Below are 17,214 nucleotides of genomic sequence, written 5' to 3'. Positions count from 1 at the left end.
TTGCAGAGAAGGCATCTAAAAACTTCTACTGTAGACCATTCACCTTAATAATTGTTATCATGACATTATTCAATAATCAAATGAGGGAAAGAAGTCCTGTTTAACCTTAACTCCCTTGCCCTGGAGAATCCAAGCAAGTATCCCACTTGCTTTGCCCAAACCCTGGGACCTTTCAAAGTGAAAGTTTAATGGAAGGAAAAGAACATCTAAAAGAAAAACTCTCCAAAAAATTTCACTCAGGTAAAGAATCATGGGATTAAAAATTTTTATTCTTTGTGTATTTGATTTCTGAAACATAAAAATCTCCCACTCCTTAAATCTGCCACTGGGCTAAGAGAGTATTGTATATAATCTGCACTCATTGATTTAACAGAATTAGAACATCCAGGCACTCACTTAGATTTTGGTTCCACAACTGCTCAAAGTCTAGTCATTAGTTAATGAGTTAACACCACACTTGATCTTCAAATTTTGGAGATGCTGATGGTAGACAGGAACTTGTTTTGGGAAAAGGAAGTATACGGTAGACATTGTTACCCATCACCACCTTTCCTTTAAAGTACCCCACTCTTCCTTTAAGGTTGCAGAGTCTCAGAAAGTGGGAAGAAAGGAAGTTTTTGCATTTTCAGGTCAAAAGACAGTACGTTTGTACAACCACATAATACCTATGCAAATGTTTGTTGAAATCTCAACAGAAGACAGAAGTAGTTCTAGTACCTTCACTAGGTAAGTAAGATAAGTAAACTTTTCCTTAATATACACTTTCAGCAGCGTTGACACCTAAAAGTGGTCGACTCTACTACTGTATTAAATGACATTCATTTTGTCAATATGTGTCCCAAATTCTTACTGCTCTTTGTCTCCAAAGGGGGGTTCCTACTCAATATTGAGACAGTTCAAGAATACTAGGGAAAAAAATTCTAATAATTGAAGTAAGGGTCATCTAAGGATAATATGCCACAGATACAGACACAGTAATATTTTCAACTTAAAAAGAATTCAGTTGTCAAAGCTGTACAGCAAACACTATCCTAAGCTTAGCCTCTTCAGGCATTTGCTTTATAATCACTTCAAAGAAAAGTCAGTCACAAAATGCCACATTTTGTATGATTCTATTTATATGAAATGTCCAGGATAGGCAAATCTACAGAGACAGAAATTAGATCAGAGGTTGCCAGGATCAACGGCGAGGGAGATGGGTATAGAGAGTGACGGCTAATGGGTACGGGGTTTCTTTTTGGGGAGAAGAAAAGGTTCTGAAATGAGGTAGTGGTAATGGCTGCATAACTCTGAATATACTAAAAATCATTGAACTGTACACTTCAAAGGGTGAGGCTTATCATATAAAAGCTGTATCACAATAGTTTAAAAAACGTTTGGGTATGTCAAGAAATAAAGAATAGGATCATAGCTCAAAGATATGGGATATAAAATAAATGGAACAAAACTGCTCAATAATCTATCTAGAATCACACAATACTTAAGCTTTACCCTGACTAAAATTGCAAGCCTGGTGTTTTATTGGTACTTCACATTTTTTACTTCTACCTAAGTCAGCCAATAATTCCTCCTCCTCATTTAATAGTTGACTATGAAGACCAAGCCATTTGGATTCTGCCTCCAATGAGCTTTCACATTTCATTCCTCCTTCCACCCCCATGACTACCACACCAATTTAGGTTCTCCTCACTTCACTCTAAGAAAACAGCGGGGCCCTCAACTACTGTCACACTCTTCTAGGCTCTGTGAGCACAATGTATCTCATATTCTCTTCTGCTGTTGCCAGATTTATTCTAAAACAGTTTCTTTACTGTTACTTCTGTTTATCAAGCAGTTACACAGAAAGATGAATATCCAGGGGTAATAGTTTACTTACCTGAAAAAAAAAAATCTGTCACCAATCCACAGAACTGTTTGAGTACAAAATATTACATCAGCAATATTTCCTACAACTCGTCTACATGAATCCTACCCTCCTTGTGTTATAGCTCAAATTGGTTTCATATACTCTGAATCCCTCATTCTCTTTCCTAGATAGCTGATTGTTGTTTACTCTTCACCTATGTAAATAATTTTCCTGCAACCTCCACCAGCTGACCAAACCCCACTCACATTTCACTGCCCAGCTGAGATCCCATCTACTTCATGAAGAGCAACTCTTTGCAGCTTTAAACCTCAGAGAAATTAAGTCCATGCTTAGCTTTTCTTTTTCTTTTTTGTTCAGATGGAGTTTATCTTTGTCACCCAGGCTGGGGCGCAGTGGCACGATCTCAGCTCACTGCAACCTCTGCCTCCCGAGTTCAAGCGATTCTCCTGCCTCAGCCTCCTGAGTAGCTGGGATTACCAGTATGCACCATATCTGGCAAATTTTTTGTATTTTTGGTAGAGATGGGGTTTCACCATCTTGGCCAGGCTGGTCTCGAACTCCTGACCTCAAGTATCCACCCGCCTCGGCCTCCCAAAGTGCTGGAGTTATAGGTGTGTGCCACCGTGCCTGGCCCACGGTTAGCATATGACAATCAATGCGGTACTTACAGTTCTTAGTACTTTTAATCTCCTCGTATATAGCTGGCATTTCGTATAATGAAAAACACTTTACTAGGAATCACAAGATTTATTTGGGTAAGTCACAAGCTGACTTATTATTCAAATTATTCATCCAAATAATGAGGACCATAACACACTGTGGCAAAAAAGAATCAATGAAGAAACTAAGTAACAGATTTTAAAACTGAAAATGGCACGATTCATAACTTCATGTATTGGTCTGGATTCTAGGTGGTATACTGAGATCATAAATTTACATTCTTGGGATTCTTATAACAAAATGTTGAAAAGCTATACGGGTCTATTTTATAATCACATTTTAAAATGTTTTCATACACTTATCCTGAATTTGCAGATTTTTATCCAAATCTTTTCTTTGATCTTTTTTTTTCTCATATAAGATTCTGAACAAAAAATGACCCATTTTCCTTTCCCTATGCTTATGGGGATATTGAGTCAACATACACAATTTTATAAACCAGCACATAAAACTAAAGCACAATACTTATGTCTTTTCTCCCCAATCAGTAAGGGTTTCATTAAAAAGACATTTTAACATTCAACTATGAAAAACAAAAGAACCATGGCTTGGTGGCTAGTAAAAGGCTGCGGTAGTGAGCAAGGGACACAAAGGTTAAACATTTACTATTTTTCAGTCTTGTGTTTATTTTGTATATGTAAGTATTTGGCTGGGTTACCTAACACTGAACTTCCAAAACTGACCATTAGGTTTTATGCCAAGAGAAGTACTTTTTATAGCAATCTCACTGCCAAAACCAAAACAGCCTAGAGAAGCTTTAAAGGTAACAAAATAGAACACAATTCTGAACAACTCTGCTTCACACCCAACCTGGGACTTCCACTCACCGTAATAGTATATTTGTGATCAACTTTGTAACAAGCTGTCAAAGGGAGACCTCTGACATCTGCTCAGGAAGGAATCACTTCAGCATGTCCTGCTCTGCAGCAGAAAACGCACGGGGATCACTCAGAACTCCGGATTTCCAACAGAGCAGCATTTCCCAGAGAGTAAGCCAGAGGACACCATCTTCTGAGATGCTGTCAGGAACACTAATAAACATATTTGGGAAAAACAGAAAATGGCACTAAGGCTCCAAGAAGTCCTTTGGTAAAAGACATTTTGAAGCTGGCTTCCCCAAAACCTTGCAATCCCCACAAAACAAATATCTATTACCGTACCACTATATTAGCACTCACAGAACATTTGGGGAGCTATGGCAAAGATTAGGCTGCAGGTATTAGGTAAGTAAACTCTTAAAACACAATATTGAAAAAATAGAAATTTAAAAGTTAAAACAGAAAAGCAAAAGGTAAGTAAATAAATAAAAATTTTAACAACATTGGGCTGGGCAAAGCGGCTCAGACCCATAATCCTAATACTTTGTCAGTCTCAGCGGGGTGGATCGCTTCAGCCTGGGAGTTCGAGACCAACATGAGCAACATGGTGAAACCCTGTCTCTATCAAAAATACAAAAATTAGCTTGCTGTGGTGGCATACGCCTGCAGTCCCAGCTTCTCAGGAGGCTGAGGTGGGAGGATGGCTTGAGCCCGGGAGGCAGAGGTTGCAGTGAGCTGTGACTGCACCACTCACTCCAGCCTGGGGCAACAGAGAAAGACCCTGTCTCAATAAAATTAATTAATTAAATAATAAAACCAATATTCCTTTACTGTGTGGGGAAACTCAAAATGAGCTCAGCACATCCGTATGTAATACTAAGGTTTTTTTTTTTTTTAAACCCACACTTCTTGTTTCTCTGAGCTTTTACACATGGATATCGTGTCCAGATAACTATTCCGTAGTATCAACACCACAGTTAATATGTGTTCTGATCATACAGAGTGATTCTTAACAGGATCTTAGCCCTCAAAACACATACATAAGTATGTAAAGCAAATACAACTAAAAATAACTGTAGCAACAAAGCTCTTCTGGAGAAAGTTCTGAAGTCTGAAGTAGTCGCTCATATTTTTACCCTAAATGCAACTATTACTATCTCAACCATAGAAATATCAAAGTAAGGGCTGCAGATAATTAGATTTTAATCACCACAATGTGGATTATGTCACATAATGGAATTAGTCAGCTGAGTGTTTGAAAATCCTCAAGTTACTTTAAATTGCTCATACTTTGAGGGTCTACGGAACATTTCATAACTAACCTAGCAAACTGTGAACTTTTCCCCACTTCTGTAAGACTTCCAATCACAAAAAAGAAGCAATACAAATTTCGGTAAAACTGCATGACAATTACCATTTGATTCTACTACACTGCAACTATCACCTCTAGAAGTAATTAGCCAGCTCCATAGGTCCATGAGATTTCCCATGACTATTCCTAGAAGTACTAATTAGGATCACAGGTATGTGGGGACCACTCTGTAATCATAACATTCTCTAAACCTTCAATCACAATTTACATTTGAAAAACCTTTGGTTTTTATGATAAAAAAAGTATGTATGAATATATATATATGTGTGTGCGTATGTGTAAATATGTGTGTGTGTACATATGTATATATATACACATATATATAAAACACTAAAATCTCTACCTATCAACAACATAATGCTTTATAACCAGTGGTTCCAGACGTAGGCCCCAGGACAACGGTATCAGTTTCACCAGGGAACTTCTTAAAAATGTAAATGCTCAGGCAACACCACAGACCTTCTGAATCAGAAACCCTGGGACTAGCTCTCCAAATGACTCTGGTGCACACTATATTTAAAAAAAAAAAAACAAAAAAAAGTAGCCCAGGCACAGCAGCTCACGCCTGTCATCCCAGCACCTTGGGAGGGCAAGGTGGGAGGATCACTTGAGCTCAGGAGTTCAAGAACAGCCAGAGCAACATAGTGAGACCTCATCTCTACAAAAAAATTTTTTAAACTTAAAAAAATAAAAAAATTTAAAGTAATCATTTAAACTTACGCTCCTGAGAGAACAGGTAATACCACTCAAACAAATGGAGGATCAAATGGAAAGTTATAGTAAAAAGCAAATAGTTTAATTAATTTTAAGAACATCGTTAATACTATATACTATTTAGAAGATTTTAAAAGAATCTATAAAAGACTATGTACACTTATTATCAGATAATGAGTGAGAGTCATAAAGGTAAAATTAGTACAGAAAAAATGAAATGAAAACCAAAGCGAATAAAAATGAAGTTAAAATCAGGCCCAAACAGAACAGTGTTATGGTAAACTTATGTAACATATGAAGGGGTTTCACTTCAATAGAACTACATAAAGGAACCATTCCAATAATGATGGACTAGGTAACTTAGATCAACCCTCTCACTGAGAACTAGAAAGGTGGACAAAACGTAACAATTACAGGGCTGAGAAAAGGGAATACCAGAGAACAGGGTCTTCTTTTTTCCCCCTTGGGTTTTCTTCCAATGACAGCAGAGAAGAAGAGGTTAACAAGCTGAGCTAGAACTCACAGCCTCACAGAGCTCACAGGGAGATAAACACTGGAGCTCAGCATCCACCGAGGAGAGGCCCTGCTAAGTCTCCCACTCCTTAGGCTGGGAACCTGAAGAACAAACTGCAAATTGCCCTGACAGGGAACGATGGCCAGCTTTCATCATCTCAGTCTCTGAGTGTTAATTTCCAAGTCCCCGGCAGGGGAAATGTAAATCCTCTCTGGAGGAGAATATCATCCAAGGCTTCAAATTAGCTCCACAATTTTTCATATATAATGTCTATCACTAAAAATAAAAAGCCACATGAGACTTAAAGATGACATAACAGAACAGAAGAGAAGCAAACGACAGACACAAAACCTCAAGGGATCGAGATAACGGAGTTAGCAGACACACTTCAAAATAACTCTGCTGAAAGACAAGGAAAGGCGGGACAAGACTGAAAACCTGACAGAGAAGTGCAAATTATAAAATGAACCATATGAAATTCTGCAATTTAGAACTACCAGAACTGAAATTAATAACGTAATGGATAAGCTTAACCACAGCAGTAACCCAGCAGAAGACAGATTCAGTAAACTAGCAAAAGATCAGAAAGACAAAAAGGTAGAAAATTGAGAAAATAAAAGACAATCTATTGAAAAGTTTATCACATATGTAAGAGCCCTGGAAGAAAAAAAAGGATAGGACAGAAGCAAGAGCTGAAGTTATGGTTGCGGAGAATTTTCCAAAACTGATCAAAGACTTCACAAGATTTAACCACCATAAACACTTCAAGAGAAACAATGGAAGCTAGCGTAAGAGAATGATATCCTCAAGGTGCTGAAAGAAGGGAACTGCCAATCTAGAGACTTACACTCAGTGAAGATACTCTTCAATAATGAAATAAAACATAAGGATTTTTTCTATCTGCAGACTCACACTAAAGGAAATACTAAAGGATATTTTCACACAGGAGAAAGAGGATCCTACATCAAAACCTGGGGACTCTATTCCACAAGCTCTGTACCCTGGAACTCAGGAATCAAGATTGTACAGAAATAAAGAGTTCTTCAGGGAGGGGAAAATGAAGGTTGAGTCACCTTAGTATATTTTAACTCAGAACGAGACTCTCAGGCTCTACAAGGATCTCACGAAGTTATCTGATTTCCCATGTAACATCTCAACCTTCTAAGTTATTCTTAAAGATGAAGAACATTCTAGTCTTCAAAGACTACATCACCAGATGGGTCTAAATAAATACAAGTCACTTCCTTACATTGAGTTGAAAATCACCTCTTTGTAATTTGACTTATTAGTTCTAGTTTTATGCCCTGTCTTCACCAAAAACAAATAAAAACTAATGTTTCCATATACATACTCCTTCAAATAGTTGAAGACAAGCTATCATGAACCAGAACCCCCAGGTTTTCCTCTCCAAATCCACAATTTCACCAGCTATCCTAGCACATGGAAAAGAATCTCTTCCCAAACCTGGCTATTATTCTCTAAATGAACCTCACCTTATCTAAGTAGACCTTTCTTAAAGTACTACCTCAGAATTCAATTCAGTAATTCTGATGTTGCCTGTAACATCAGAAAACAGCTTCCTTAAAAGTACAGCAAGTTGGATTTACCAAGTTGCTGACCAGGGCGCATTCCCTCCTGCAGTCACTCCCATCTTCGTGTTATACTTTATCTCAAGTTCCATTTTGCTTACTATCCACGACTCTCAAGTTGTCACTGTGGACATCAGAGGCCATAAACATATTGTTCTGGCTCTTTCCTGTAAATCTTTCTGAGTCATACCTGCTATTCTCCAAAGTCTGTGAATCCCGATACTAATAACTTGGCAATTCAGTTTAAGGTCCTCTTCAGAAGGTCAGTTAGCTCAAGGCAATCACATTCTTCCCAGGCCTCTTAAGAAATACTCCAACCCCAGAAAAGGCCCTTCTTTCTGGTATCAGGAGCCACGGGCCACAAACACAAATCCAATAGCATTTCAGCCATTTACCTCCCAGATCATCCCCTCCATGAAGTTCTAACTACAGCAGGAAAAAATTATGAAGACACCACCTGCAGTCATGAATCCTCCAGTTTCCTGGCCAAGATGTCATATTCCCTTCAAGATACCTCCCAAAAAGGACATGACAAGGGAGGGGCACAGAGGGTGCTACAGGTACTGATAAGGTTCTATTTCTTTTTTATTTTTATTTTTTGAGATGGAGTTTCACTCTTCTCACCCAGGCTGGAGTGCAATGGTGCAATCTTGGCTCACTGCAACCTCTGCCTCCTAGGTTCAAGTGATTCTCCCACCTCAGCCTCCCAAGTAGGTGGGATTACAGGCACCTGCCACCACGCCTGGCTAATTTTTTTATTTTTAGTAGAGAGGGGGTTTTACCACATTGGCCGGGCTGGTCTCAAACGCCTGTCCTCAGGTGATCCACCTGCCTCGGCCTCCCAAAGTGCTGGGATTACAGGCGTGAGGCACCACGCCCAGCCAAAGGTTCTATTTCTTAAGTTTGATGTTGCACATATGTTCATATGATTTAATGTTTTTATAAAAAAATGGTATCTTCCTGTTTTTTTGTGAGTGTGTGTTTTTTGTTGTAGGCCTGCGTGTTTCATTCATTCACCCACATGAATCCGTAAAGAAGCAGCCATTAGCAACTTCAGTCAATATATACTGGATTCATACTTCAGGAAGACAACCCAGTTGACAACCACAACAGTTTCTATGATAACAAAAGTGAGAGAAAATACACTAACATTAGGGTCATTTCAAGAAAGTTCAATCATAAGATAGATCCCCAAGGAAAAGTAGACACATGAAAAAGCTAAGTAAGAAGCTTTTAGAAAACCACTACCATCCTTAGAGTAAGTACAACAAAGTATTCCTTTATGTCTTTGTGTGTTTCATCAAAATACTTCATAGAGCCATAGATTTTAAACCATTACATCCTATCTGGATTCCATATTAGATGATCAACATTTTTTTCTAGATTCCATTGTTATTCTTTTGTAACCTTTATTTTTGCTATCTTAAAAGTACTTTATTAAATATAACACATTCAGAAAAGTACACAAAATATATCTTAAGGTAGACCTTAACAAGTTATTCTAAATTATTTGCCCATGTAACTACCACCCAGGTCCAGAAATAAATTACAGCCAGTATCCAAGAAGCCCACAGATGTACCTTTCAGTTCACACCTCCCTACCTCCCAGCTAGATGGACTCCTTACCCTACCCTGTGTGTAATCACCTCTTTTTTCTTGATAGTTTTACTGCCCAAGTATGAATCCATAAAGAAGTGTTTCTCAGTTTTCTTTTCATTTATGTTCTATGGCCGTTTGGAGGGCAGCAGACCATTATAATAGATCAGATTTTCTTTCACTCTAAGGACCAATTTTCACTCCACTGCAGGCGATATTGCCTCCGCTAAGAATGTATGCCCTAACCAATATTAGTTTTGCCTATTTTTGAACTCTATACAGAGGAAATTGTACAAAATAGGTTTTGGGGGTCTGGTCTCTTCTGCTTAACATAGTGTTCAAGACTTGCCTATCTTGTCCCACATGGCTGTACGCCATTTTATGAATACCACAATTCTCCATTTTATTGGAATGAACATTTGGGTTATTTTCTGTTTGGGGCTATTATAAACGATGCTGCTCTGAACATTCCTGTGTCTCCTGGCACCTATGTACTCATTTCTTGTGGAGTATATATCCACGAGATTCCTGAAGCATAGGGTATGAGTATCTTCCACTTTACCAAACTGTTTTCCAAAACACTTGTACAAATATACACCCCCACTAGAAGGATATAGAGTCTCACAACAATTTTCTTACCTTAAAAGATAAGCGAAATGTCTCCTATCCCTTCTTTTTAAGATCTAAAGATCACTGTGCAAAGGACTATCAGGGTCAACCTTGAGAATTACAAAACAAAAAACAATTCAAACAAAAAGATGATGACGACAATGATGATGATGATGATTTTAACTAACTCAAAAATGAACCAATCTGAAAGCTAAAATAGAGCACCTAGGATAAGTTCCAGAAAGAGGAGATCTTAAGCTGCTCTATATCCCCAGGAAAAATAGAGGCCACTATAGCTTCCAGCTCCTTTAGAATAAATGTCCCAAAGGGATCATAATACCCTAAATCTAATCTAATAAGGGGGTTCAGAGTTTGCAGTCATTCTTAAGGAAAACAGTCATATGTACATAATTTTCTCAAGAATTCAAACAAAGTTTAATATGCTTTCTTAAACTTGTGTTATTAGCCAAGGTGTTCAAGGAGAAAAATTTGCCATGGACGGAACCGTCAAAAGTTAAATCACTAAAAAATCGGTATTTTTCTACAACTGTCCTATATATACATATACAATATGTATCCCACCCTCCACTCCCCCTTGTTTTTCTTTTATGATACAGGGTGTCTCACTCTGTCACCCAGGCTGGAATATAACGGTGCAATCACAGCTCATTGCAGCCTTGACTTCCCCAAGCTCGAAAGATCTTCCTGCCTCAGCCTCCCACCACCTCTAGTAGCTGGGACAACAGGTGTACTCCACCTATATATTTTTAAAGTAATAACATAACTACCTCCACAATAAGAGTTGATTATGTTGCTTTCAAAACTGGGGGGAAAATCACGAAAATCAACTTGGCAATCATTCTCTGTATAATGAAATGTATTACTCTTATTTCCTTACCAAGCAATATTGCTCGAGCTTTTTGCCAGAAGATAAAAATCATGTAAATGTTCACTCTATCAGGAGGATGACCAAAAAAATTCCAATGGACCTATAAAAAACAATTTCTGTAAATCCAAAAACAAGCAAACTCATCCTATCTTACCCCCTACATCTTTTGGAACTTGACTGCATTTGAGTTTCACAAAATAAAGCTAGTAAACGTTTCCATCTCTGTCCAGCTTTAAGAAATGACATTTATAATCTGACAACAGAAAAGAGCAAAAGAACAATAAGAAGAGCAGGGATTTAGAGATCCTTACCTGTCTTATAACTCTGTGATCTGTATATGTCCCTGAGCTCTCCTGTAAGTCTATCTGAAGCTTGCAAGCTTGCACTGACCCAGACACTGCAGCCGGAAACACAAAAGCCGCTGTTTACCAGGGTCTACTGAGCCAACTAATTTAAAGATTTAAGGTATTTCAACCTGCTCTAAAAGATTACAGTAGCCAGGCACAGTGTAATCCCAGCTGTAATCCCAGCACTTCGGAAGGCTGAGGCGGGTGGATCACTTGAGGCCAAGAGTTTGAAACCAGCCTCGCCATCAGCATGAAACCCCATCTCTAATAAAAAAAATACAAAAGTTGGACGGGCACGGTTGCACGTGCCTGTAGTCCCAGCTACTCAGGAAGCTGAGGCAAGATAATCACTTGAACCTGGGAGGTGGAGGTAGTAGTGAGCTGAGATGGTGCCACTGAACTCTGACCTGGGCCACAGAGCAAGACTCCATCTCAAAAGAAAAAAAAAGAAAAAAGAAAAAGATTACAATAAAAATGGATCACCACTCAACAATTTAAGAAAAAAAAAATCCAATTAAACGAAGCATTATGAAGTTTCATGAGAATATAGAACTAGACACAAGTCTGCCTCATTTCCTTTTTCTTATCACCTAAAAAACTCTAGCCAACATGTTCAGATCACCATGGACTCCACCATAGCATAGAATTCAGTATGAGTCTATTCCAAACCCCAGCAATTTTTGAAAATACTCAAGGTGACACAATAGTAAGTAAAATAGGCTTCCATTCATAAGACTACAAGCAAGAATATCACACAGATGGTCTAGTTCACACATGAAGACACTGAGAACCATGTGTGCCTACATGCAACTGGTTTCAGTTTTTCAGTGCAGGGACTTCTCTAAAGATGAAAACATATCGATATCTTATCCTAAGACTAAATAGAAATGGAACTACTTTTTGGTCATGTGAAACTAAAGGTTTTAAAGACTGCACTAGACTTTTAAGGGGAAAAAAAATCAAGTTTATAAAAATATTACCTCCTAGCTATGTAACCCTGAACTCATTTCATATCTATAACATATGAGAAGTTTTTCCTATCTCTAAAATATAAACAGCGCCTATTTCACACAGTGGCTATGATGACTAAATGAAAAGATCTATAAAGTATTTAGCACAGTATCAGTCACGCAAAATTATTCAATAATTTTTACTTGTTTTGAAGATAACGCAAACTGGAATTGATCCCAAGACACAGAAAGTACAGTAACATTAATTCAAATGCTACAATCTTAGTTTTTTAAATAATCAAGATATGGGGATTAACTAAATTTTTTTGCTGTAAGAAAAATTACCAATTAAATTAATATACAAATAAGATTGAAGGAGGCAGAGTTATCTATCTGATTTCAACATCTGGCATCTACTCGCCTAACAATTCATTCTCTGTTTTGGAGAACCTGCGCCCGAGACAAAGTAACTGGTCCTCGGACATTGTGGAGTTGGTAAATAGCTCTAATACAAGGCAGGAAGCAGGAAGTGTTCAGACAATCATTTGATGTTTCCCTACTCTGTCTAAGCACTTTATGTATATACGTGCATCACTTTAATTTGCTTTTCATAGCAACCATCCAAAAGATATGTACTGTCTATCCATATTTTAGAGTTGAGCAAAGTGAAACCATAAAAGGTGTGTCTGTCACCAAACTCAGTGTTCCTTTCCCATCCTGCCGCTTCACATAAAAGAGATGTTAAGTCAAAAGAGAAACATTACTTTTGGTTTGGTCAGAGCAGGATGGATCAAAGTCAGCTTCATGAAGGAGAAATAATTTGAGTTGTGTTTTGTAGGAAAGAATGAACTTGAATTTACAGATGCCACAGAAGGAAGGTAAGCAGAGAACACAGCATGGACAAGCTGGAAAGGGGCATATACAGGGATCAGCAGGTGGTTCCAGGATGCGAAGAGCAGATGAACAGGGTAAAAAGTGGCTATTAATAGATGAGAAAGATAACCTTGGGCAACAAAGCACATGAGTATGGCTAGGCATGGCGGCTCATGTCTGTAATCCCAGCACTTGGGCAGGCCAAGGTAGCAGGACTGCTTGAACTCAGGTGTTCAAGACCAGCATGGTCAACATAGTGAGACCTCATCTCTACTAAAAATCAAAAAAATTAGCCTGGTGTGGTGGCACATGACTATAGTCTGAGACACTTGGGAGGCTGAGGTAGGAGGACCACCGGAGCCTGAGAGATAAAGGCTACAGTGAACTATGATTGTGCTACCGCACTCTAGCCCAGGCGACAGAGCAAGACCCTGTCTCAAAACCAATAAACATATGACTGAATCCACCTCTAAGGCAGGAATGGAGGAGGACAGCAGCTGAGATCGGCATGTTCATGAATTGCCTGGTATTAACTGTAATTACTTAACCAAAAAGTCCAGATATTTATACACACTTACATATTTAAATGGCCTTGCCTTTCAGTCTTCCTGATTTTCTCTAATACTGCCCGATTTTCTTTTTCAGTTCCTTCATCCTCCAACTTCTTCTCACTAATAGGCTCTTCTTTCATCTCGTAGTGATCTAAGTCTTCTATACCCTGCAAAAAGAAGAACAATATTAGCTGATTCAACCCACTCTCCTTCAGCGGTTTCTTATGCCAAAACTTAAATTATTCTTGACTCAGTGGGGGACAGGAAACAGAATATATCTATCCTATGGGGAGAGAGAAAAAGCCCCCCACATTCCATTCAAGAGGCTCCCACCTTTTATATCCTGTATTTTATTTAAAAGCTAGACTCTGGGGAAAGCAGATTTAAAAGCTTTACAAAGTCACAACTATTATGAAATAAGCCATCATTTATTTATTTACTTCTTTATTTTATTTTATTTTTGTAAGATAGAGTCTCACTCTGTCACTCAGGCAGGAGTATAGTGGGGCAATCTCTGCTCACTGCAACCTCTGCCCTCCCAGGTTCAAGTGATTCTCACGCCTCAGTCTCCTGAGTAGCTGGGATTACAGACGTACACCACCACGCCCAGCTAATTTCTTTGTATTTTTAGTAGAGACAGGGTTTCAACATGTTGGCCAGGCTGGTCTCAAACTTCTGACGTCAAGTGATCTGCCCACCTCAGGCTCCCAAAGTGCTGGGATTACCAGCGTGAGACACCACGCCCGGCCAAGCCATCTTTTAAATCTCCTCTTAAGAGGAACCTTTGAAACAGTTTAGCAGCAGGTGTCAAGAACCTTAACTGTTCATAGTTTGTTCCAGAAACTCGACTTCTAGAACTGTATTACAAGAAACTAGTCTAAGATGTAAACACAAATTTAGGCATAAGGATACCTATTTCAACCTTGCAACCACAAAAACAAACACAAAATCTGCACGTGCAAAAACAGCGAAACGGTTAACTCCATGAACTATTAGGAAGCCACTGAAATACCAACACAGCATAATTTCTCCTGTATCAAAAAACTTTGAAATGAAAAATGGATTACACAAAGGAATAGAAAGAATTTCAATTATGCTGAAATAAGCACAGAAAAAGACCAGAACTTATATTGAAATGTTAATTTCAATTAATTTTAGTTGTTATCTCTGGAGACATTTGGTGCTTTCCCCTAATTTCCAAGTGTATGGTTTTATGTAGTAAGCACCTATTGATGTTAATAATTTAAAAATAAGTTAGAAAAAGAATTTGATCTCAGGTGCTCAGGAGGCTGAAACAGAAGCATTGTTTGGGCCCAGGAGTTTGAGGCTGCAGTAAGCTATGATCATGCCACTGCACTCCACCCTGGGTGACAGTGACCCTATCTCAAAACCTAATGATAATTTCAAAAGAATTTGAATAATACCCCGCAGAACAACATCTTTATTCACATCATTCTCCTCCCTCCCTTCCCACACTATCTGTCCTTAACACATATACAAATATATGCAGAATTGTTTAAATCCTAACTTTTTTCAATTACCTTATATTTCTACTTCAATTGCCAAAATCTCTAACGGAGTAGTTTATATTTATCTCGATTTTTTTTCCCAAGCCGGCTAATTCACCGATTTCTAGACCAGATTACTGACTACCTTCACTCAAACTCTGCCCATGAGTCTGTACTTCATGGAGCTCCCTTCTCCCCGTGTGCACCTTTCAGCCCTGATCTTCCACCCACACTTGTTTTCCTCACAATGCTCACAAATGCCTTTGGCCTGTATTTCCACCTGTACCTTCAACCTCAGTCATGTTCCCATCCACAAAACTTCTCCACCTAAGTATTAATCAGCCCATCCCAAACAGAATTCAACATATCTTTCTAAAACAATATTCTCAGCACACGATTCCCTGCTTAAGGCCTTCTTATCAACAAACACACCAAATAGAAACATGCCTGTCTCAAATTCAAGACTTCTATCCATCTGCCTTTTCTGGACAATCTTGCTTTCCATGACTTCAACATATCAACCTTCCTTCTCGAAAGAAAAGCACCCAATGCACCCAAACGCACCATATCCAAAGTTGCTCTGGGCCTGTTCCCACATTATTTTAGGAGCCTAGAATATCTGCTTCTCACCTGTCCTAATCTGACAACTCCAAAGTCCAGTCTCCTACCTTTCTAGATTTCCCTCAAACTTGCGGTCCCTTGTTTTTTATCTTGTGAAGGGAAAATGAAAGGGTTCATGAACTTTAGTACAATGGCTGCCTGACCCACAGAAAAGGTTTAATGTCTTCATGCAGTTTATCCCACCTAAGCTAAACTGCATAAAAACATTAGACTCTCATTCTAATTGAACAATTTTAAGAAGTACTTTACACCCAGACTCATAAAACAAGCCTACAGCCAGGCACAGTGACACACACCTGTAATCCCAGCACTTTGGGAGGCCGAGGTGGTGGATCACTTGACGCCAGGAGTTCAAGACCAGCCTGGGCAACAGAGTGAGACTCAAACTCTACAAACAATAAAAAAAAATTAGCTGGACATGGGCAACGGCCTATAGTCCCAGCTACTCAGGAGGATCGCTTGAACCCAGGAGTTCAAGGTTACAGTGAGCCATGCCGGTGCTACTGAACTCCAGCCTGGGTGACAGTGAAACCCTGTCTCAATAAACAAACAAAAACAAGCCTCCAACACTACTTTTTTAGTTCTGAAGCACTCTAAAGTACATTTTAGATTAATAATTTCCAAACCAAGAAAATGAAAGCCTAAATTAATTATAAGACCCCAAACAGAAAAAAACCTTTTAAAACAATCGATACCATGGAATTCACATACGTTCTAATTGGTCAATGCAGAGACATAGATCTTTGTTCTGAAGTTCAAATTTAAATGCAAGGCTTCAGAGCCAGAAAACATCTAAAATTATACCCATGACTGACAACTGGCCTAGGCTTTGGAATGTGCTCTACTAAATTTGCTACTGTTTGAATGTATTCCCTCCAAAATTCAACTGTTGCCAATGTGATGATATTAAGAGGTAGGACTTTTAAGAGATGATTAGGCCAAGAAGGCTCCTTTCTCCTTCATGGGATTAAGGCCCTTATGAACGAGGCCTCACACATTGGACTAGCTTGCTCTCCTGCCCTTTTGAATGCTACCATGTGAGGATGAAACAAGAAGGTCCTGAGACACCAAATGTTGATATTTTCATCTTGGATTTCCCAGACTCCAGAACTGTCAGAAAATAAATGACTGCTCTTCATAAATTACTCATTCTCTGTTGTTCTGTTACAACACTATAAAACAGACTAAGACAAATTTCTTTGAATGATTTTTCAGCAAGAGAGTTTCACTACTTCTGGCAAGTAGTCTCTAAAATATTCTGAAATTCTCCTTTTATGCAAACATAAAATTTTTTAAACTCAGTAGTTTCTCTTCCAAAAGATAACCAAATACAGGTTAAGTAGTGATTAGTATTAAATATAATTTTAGTGCTAAAAGTTAAGAGCCTTTGTTTTCCAGAAAATCAAATCCAAGAATTCAGATAAAACAATTTGCTCAAAGGCATATCATGAGTTAGAGGTAAAGCCAGAATTTATAAATTACATTCCATTCCAAATACGACATGCTTTCAATTATTCCATATTAATAGTTATTTATAAAGGAGATTAGAGAATTACTCAAATGTCCAAAACTGAAGATATTTATGATTTTTTTTTTTTTTGAGACAGTCTTGCTTGTCACTCAGGCAGCAGTGCAGTGGCACGACCTTGGCTCACTGCAACCTCCACCTCCCGGAT

At 38.5% G+C, this 17,214-nt stretch overlaps 1 protein-coding gene and 1 long non-coding RNA gene across 2 annotated transcripts in view; both read right to left on the bottom strand.

Annotated features, from left to right (window-relative positions):
- Nucleotides 1–17,214, bottom strand: part of EFL1 (elongation factor like GTPase 1) — a 114,195-nt gene that overhangs the window by 66,945 nt on the left and 30,036 nt on the right. Inside the window, 2 exon segments of the mRNA XM_058427194.1 lie at nt 11,000–11,085; nt 13,437–13,576. Of these exon segments, the coding sequence (XP_058283177.1) occupies nt 11,000–11,085; nt 13,437–13,576 (226 nt within the window).
- On the bottom strand, nt 2,600–13,565 carry LOC116481697 (uncharacterized). The gene is made up of 5 exons (XR_009209656.1): nt 13,437–13,565; nt 10,698–10,788; nt 9,830–9,909; nt 3,415–3,618; nt 2,600–2,683 (listed from the first exon to the last, which is right to left on the bottom strand). It is a non-coding gene; the product is annotated as an uncharacterized LOC116481697 (long non-coding RNA).

This window comes from Hylobates moloch, unplaced genomic scaffold, assembly GCF_009828535.3.
Source record: "Hylobates moloch isolate HMO894 unplaced genomic scaffold, HMol_V3 SCAFFOLD_14, whole genome shotgun sequence".
NCBI lineage: Eukaryota > Metazoa > Chordata > Mammalia > Primates > Hylobatidae > Hylobates > Hylobates moloch.
This window is presented reverse-complemented; position numbering and strand designations above follow the sequence as displayed.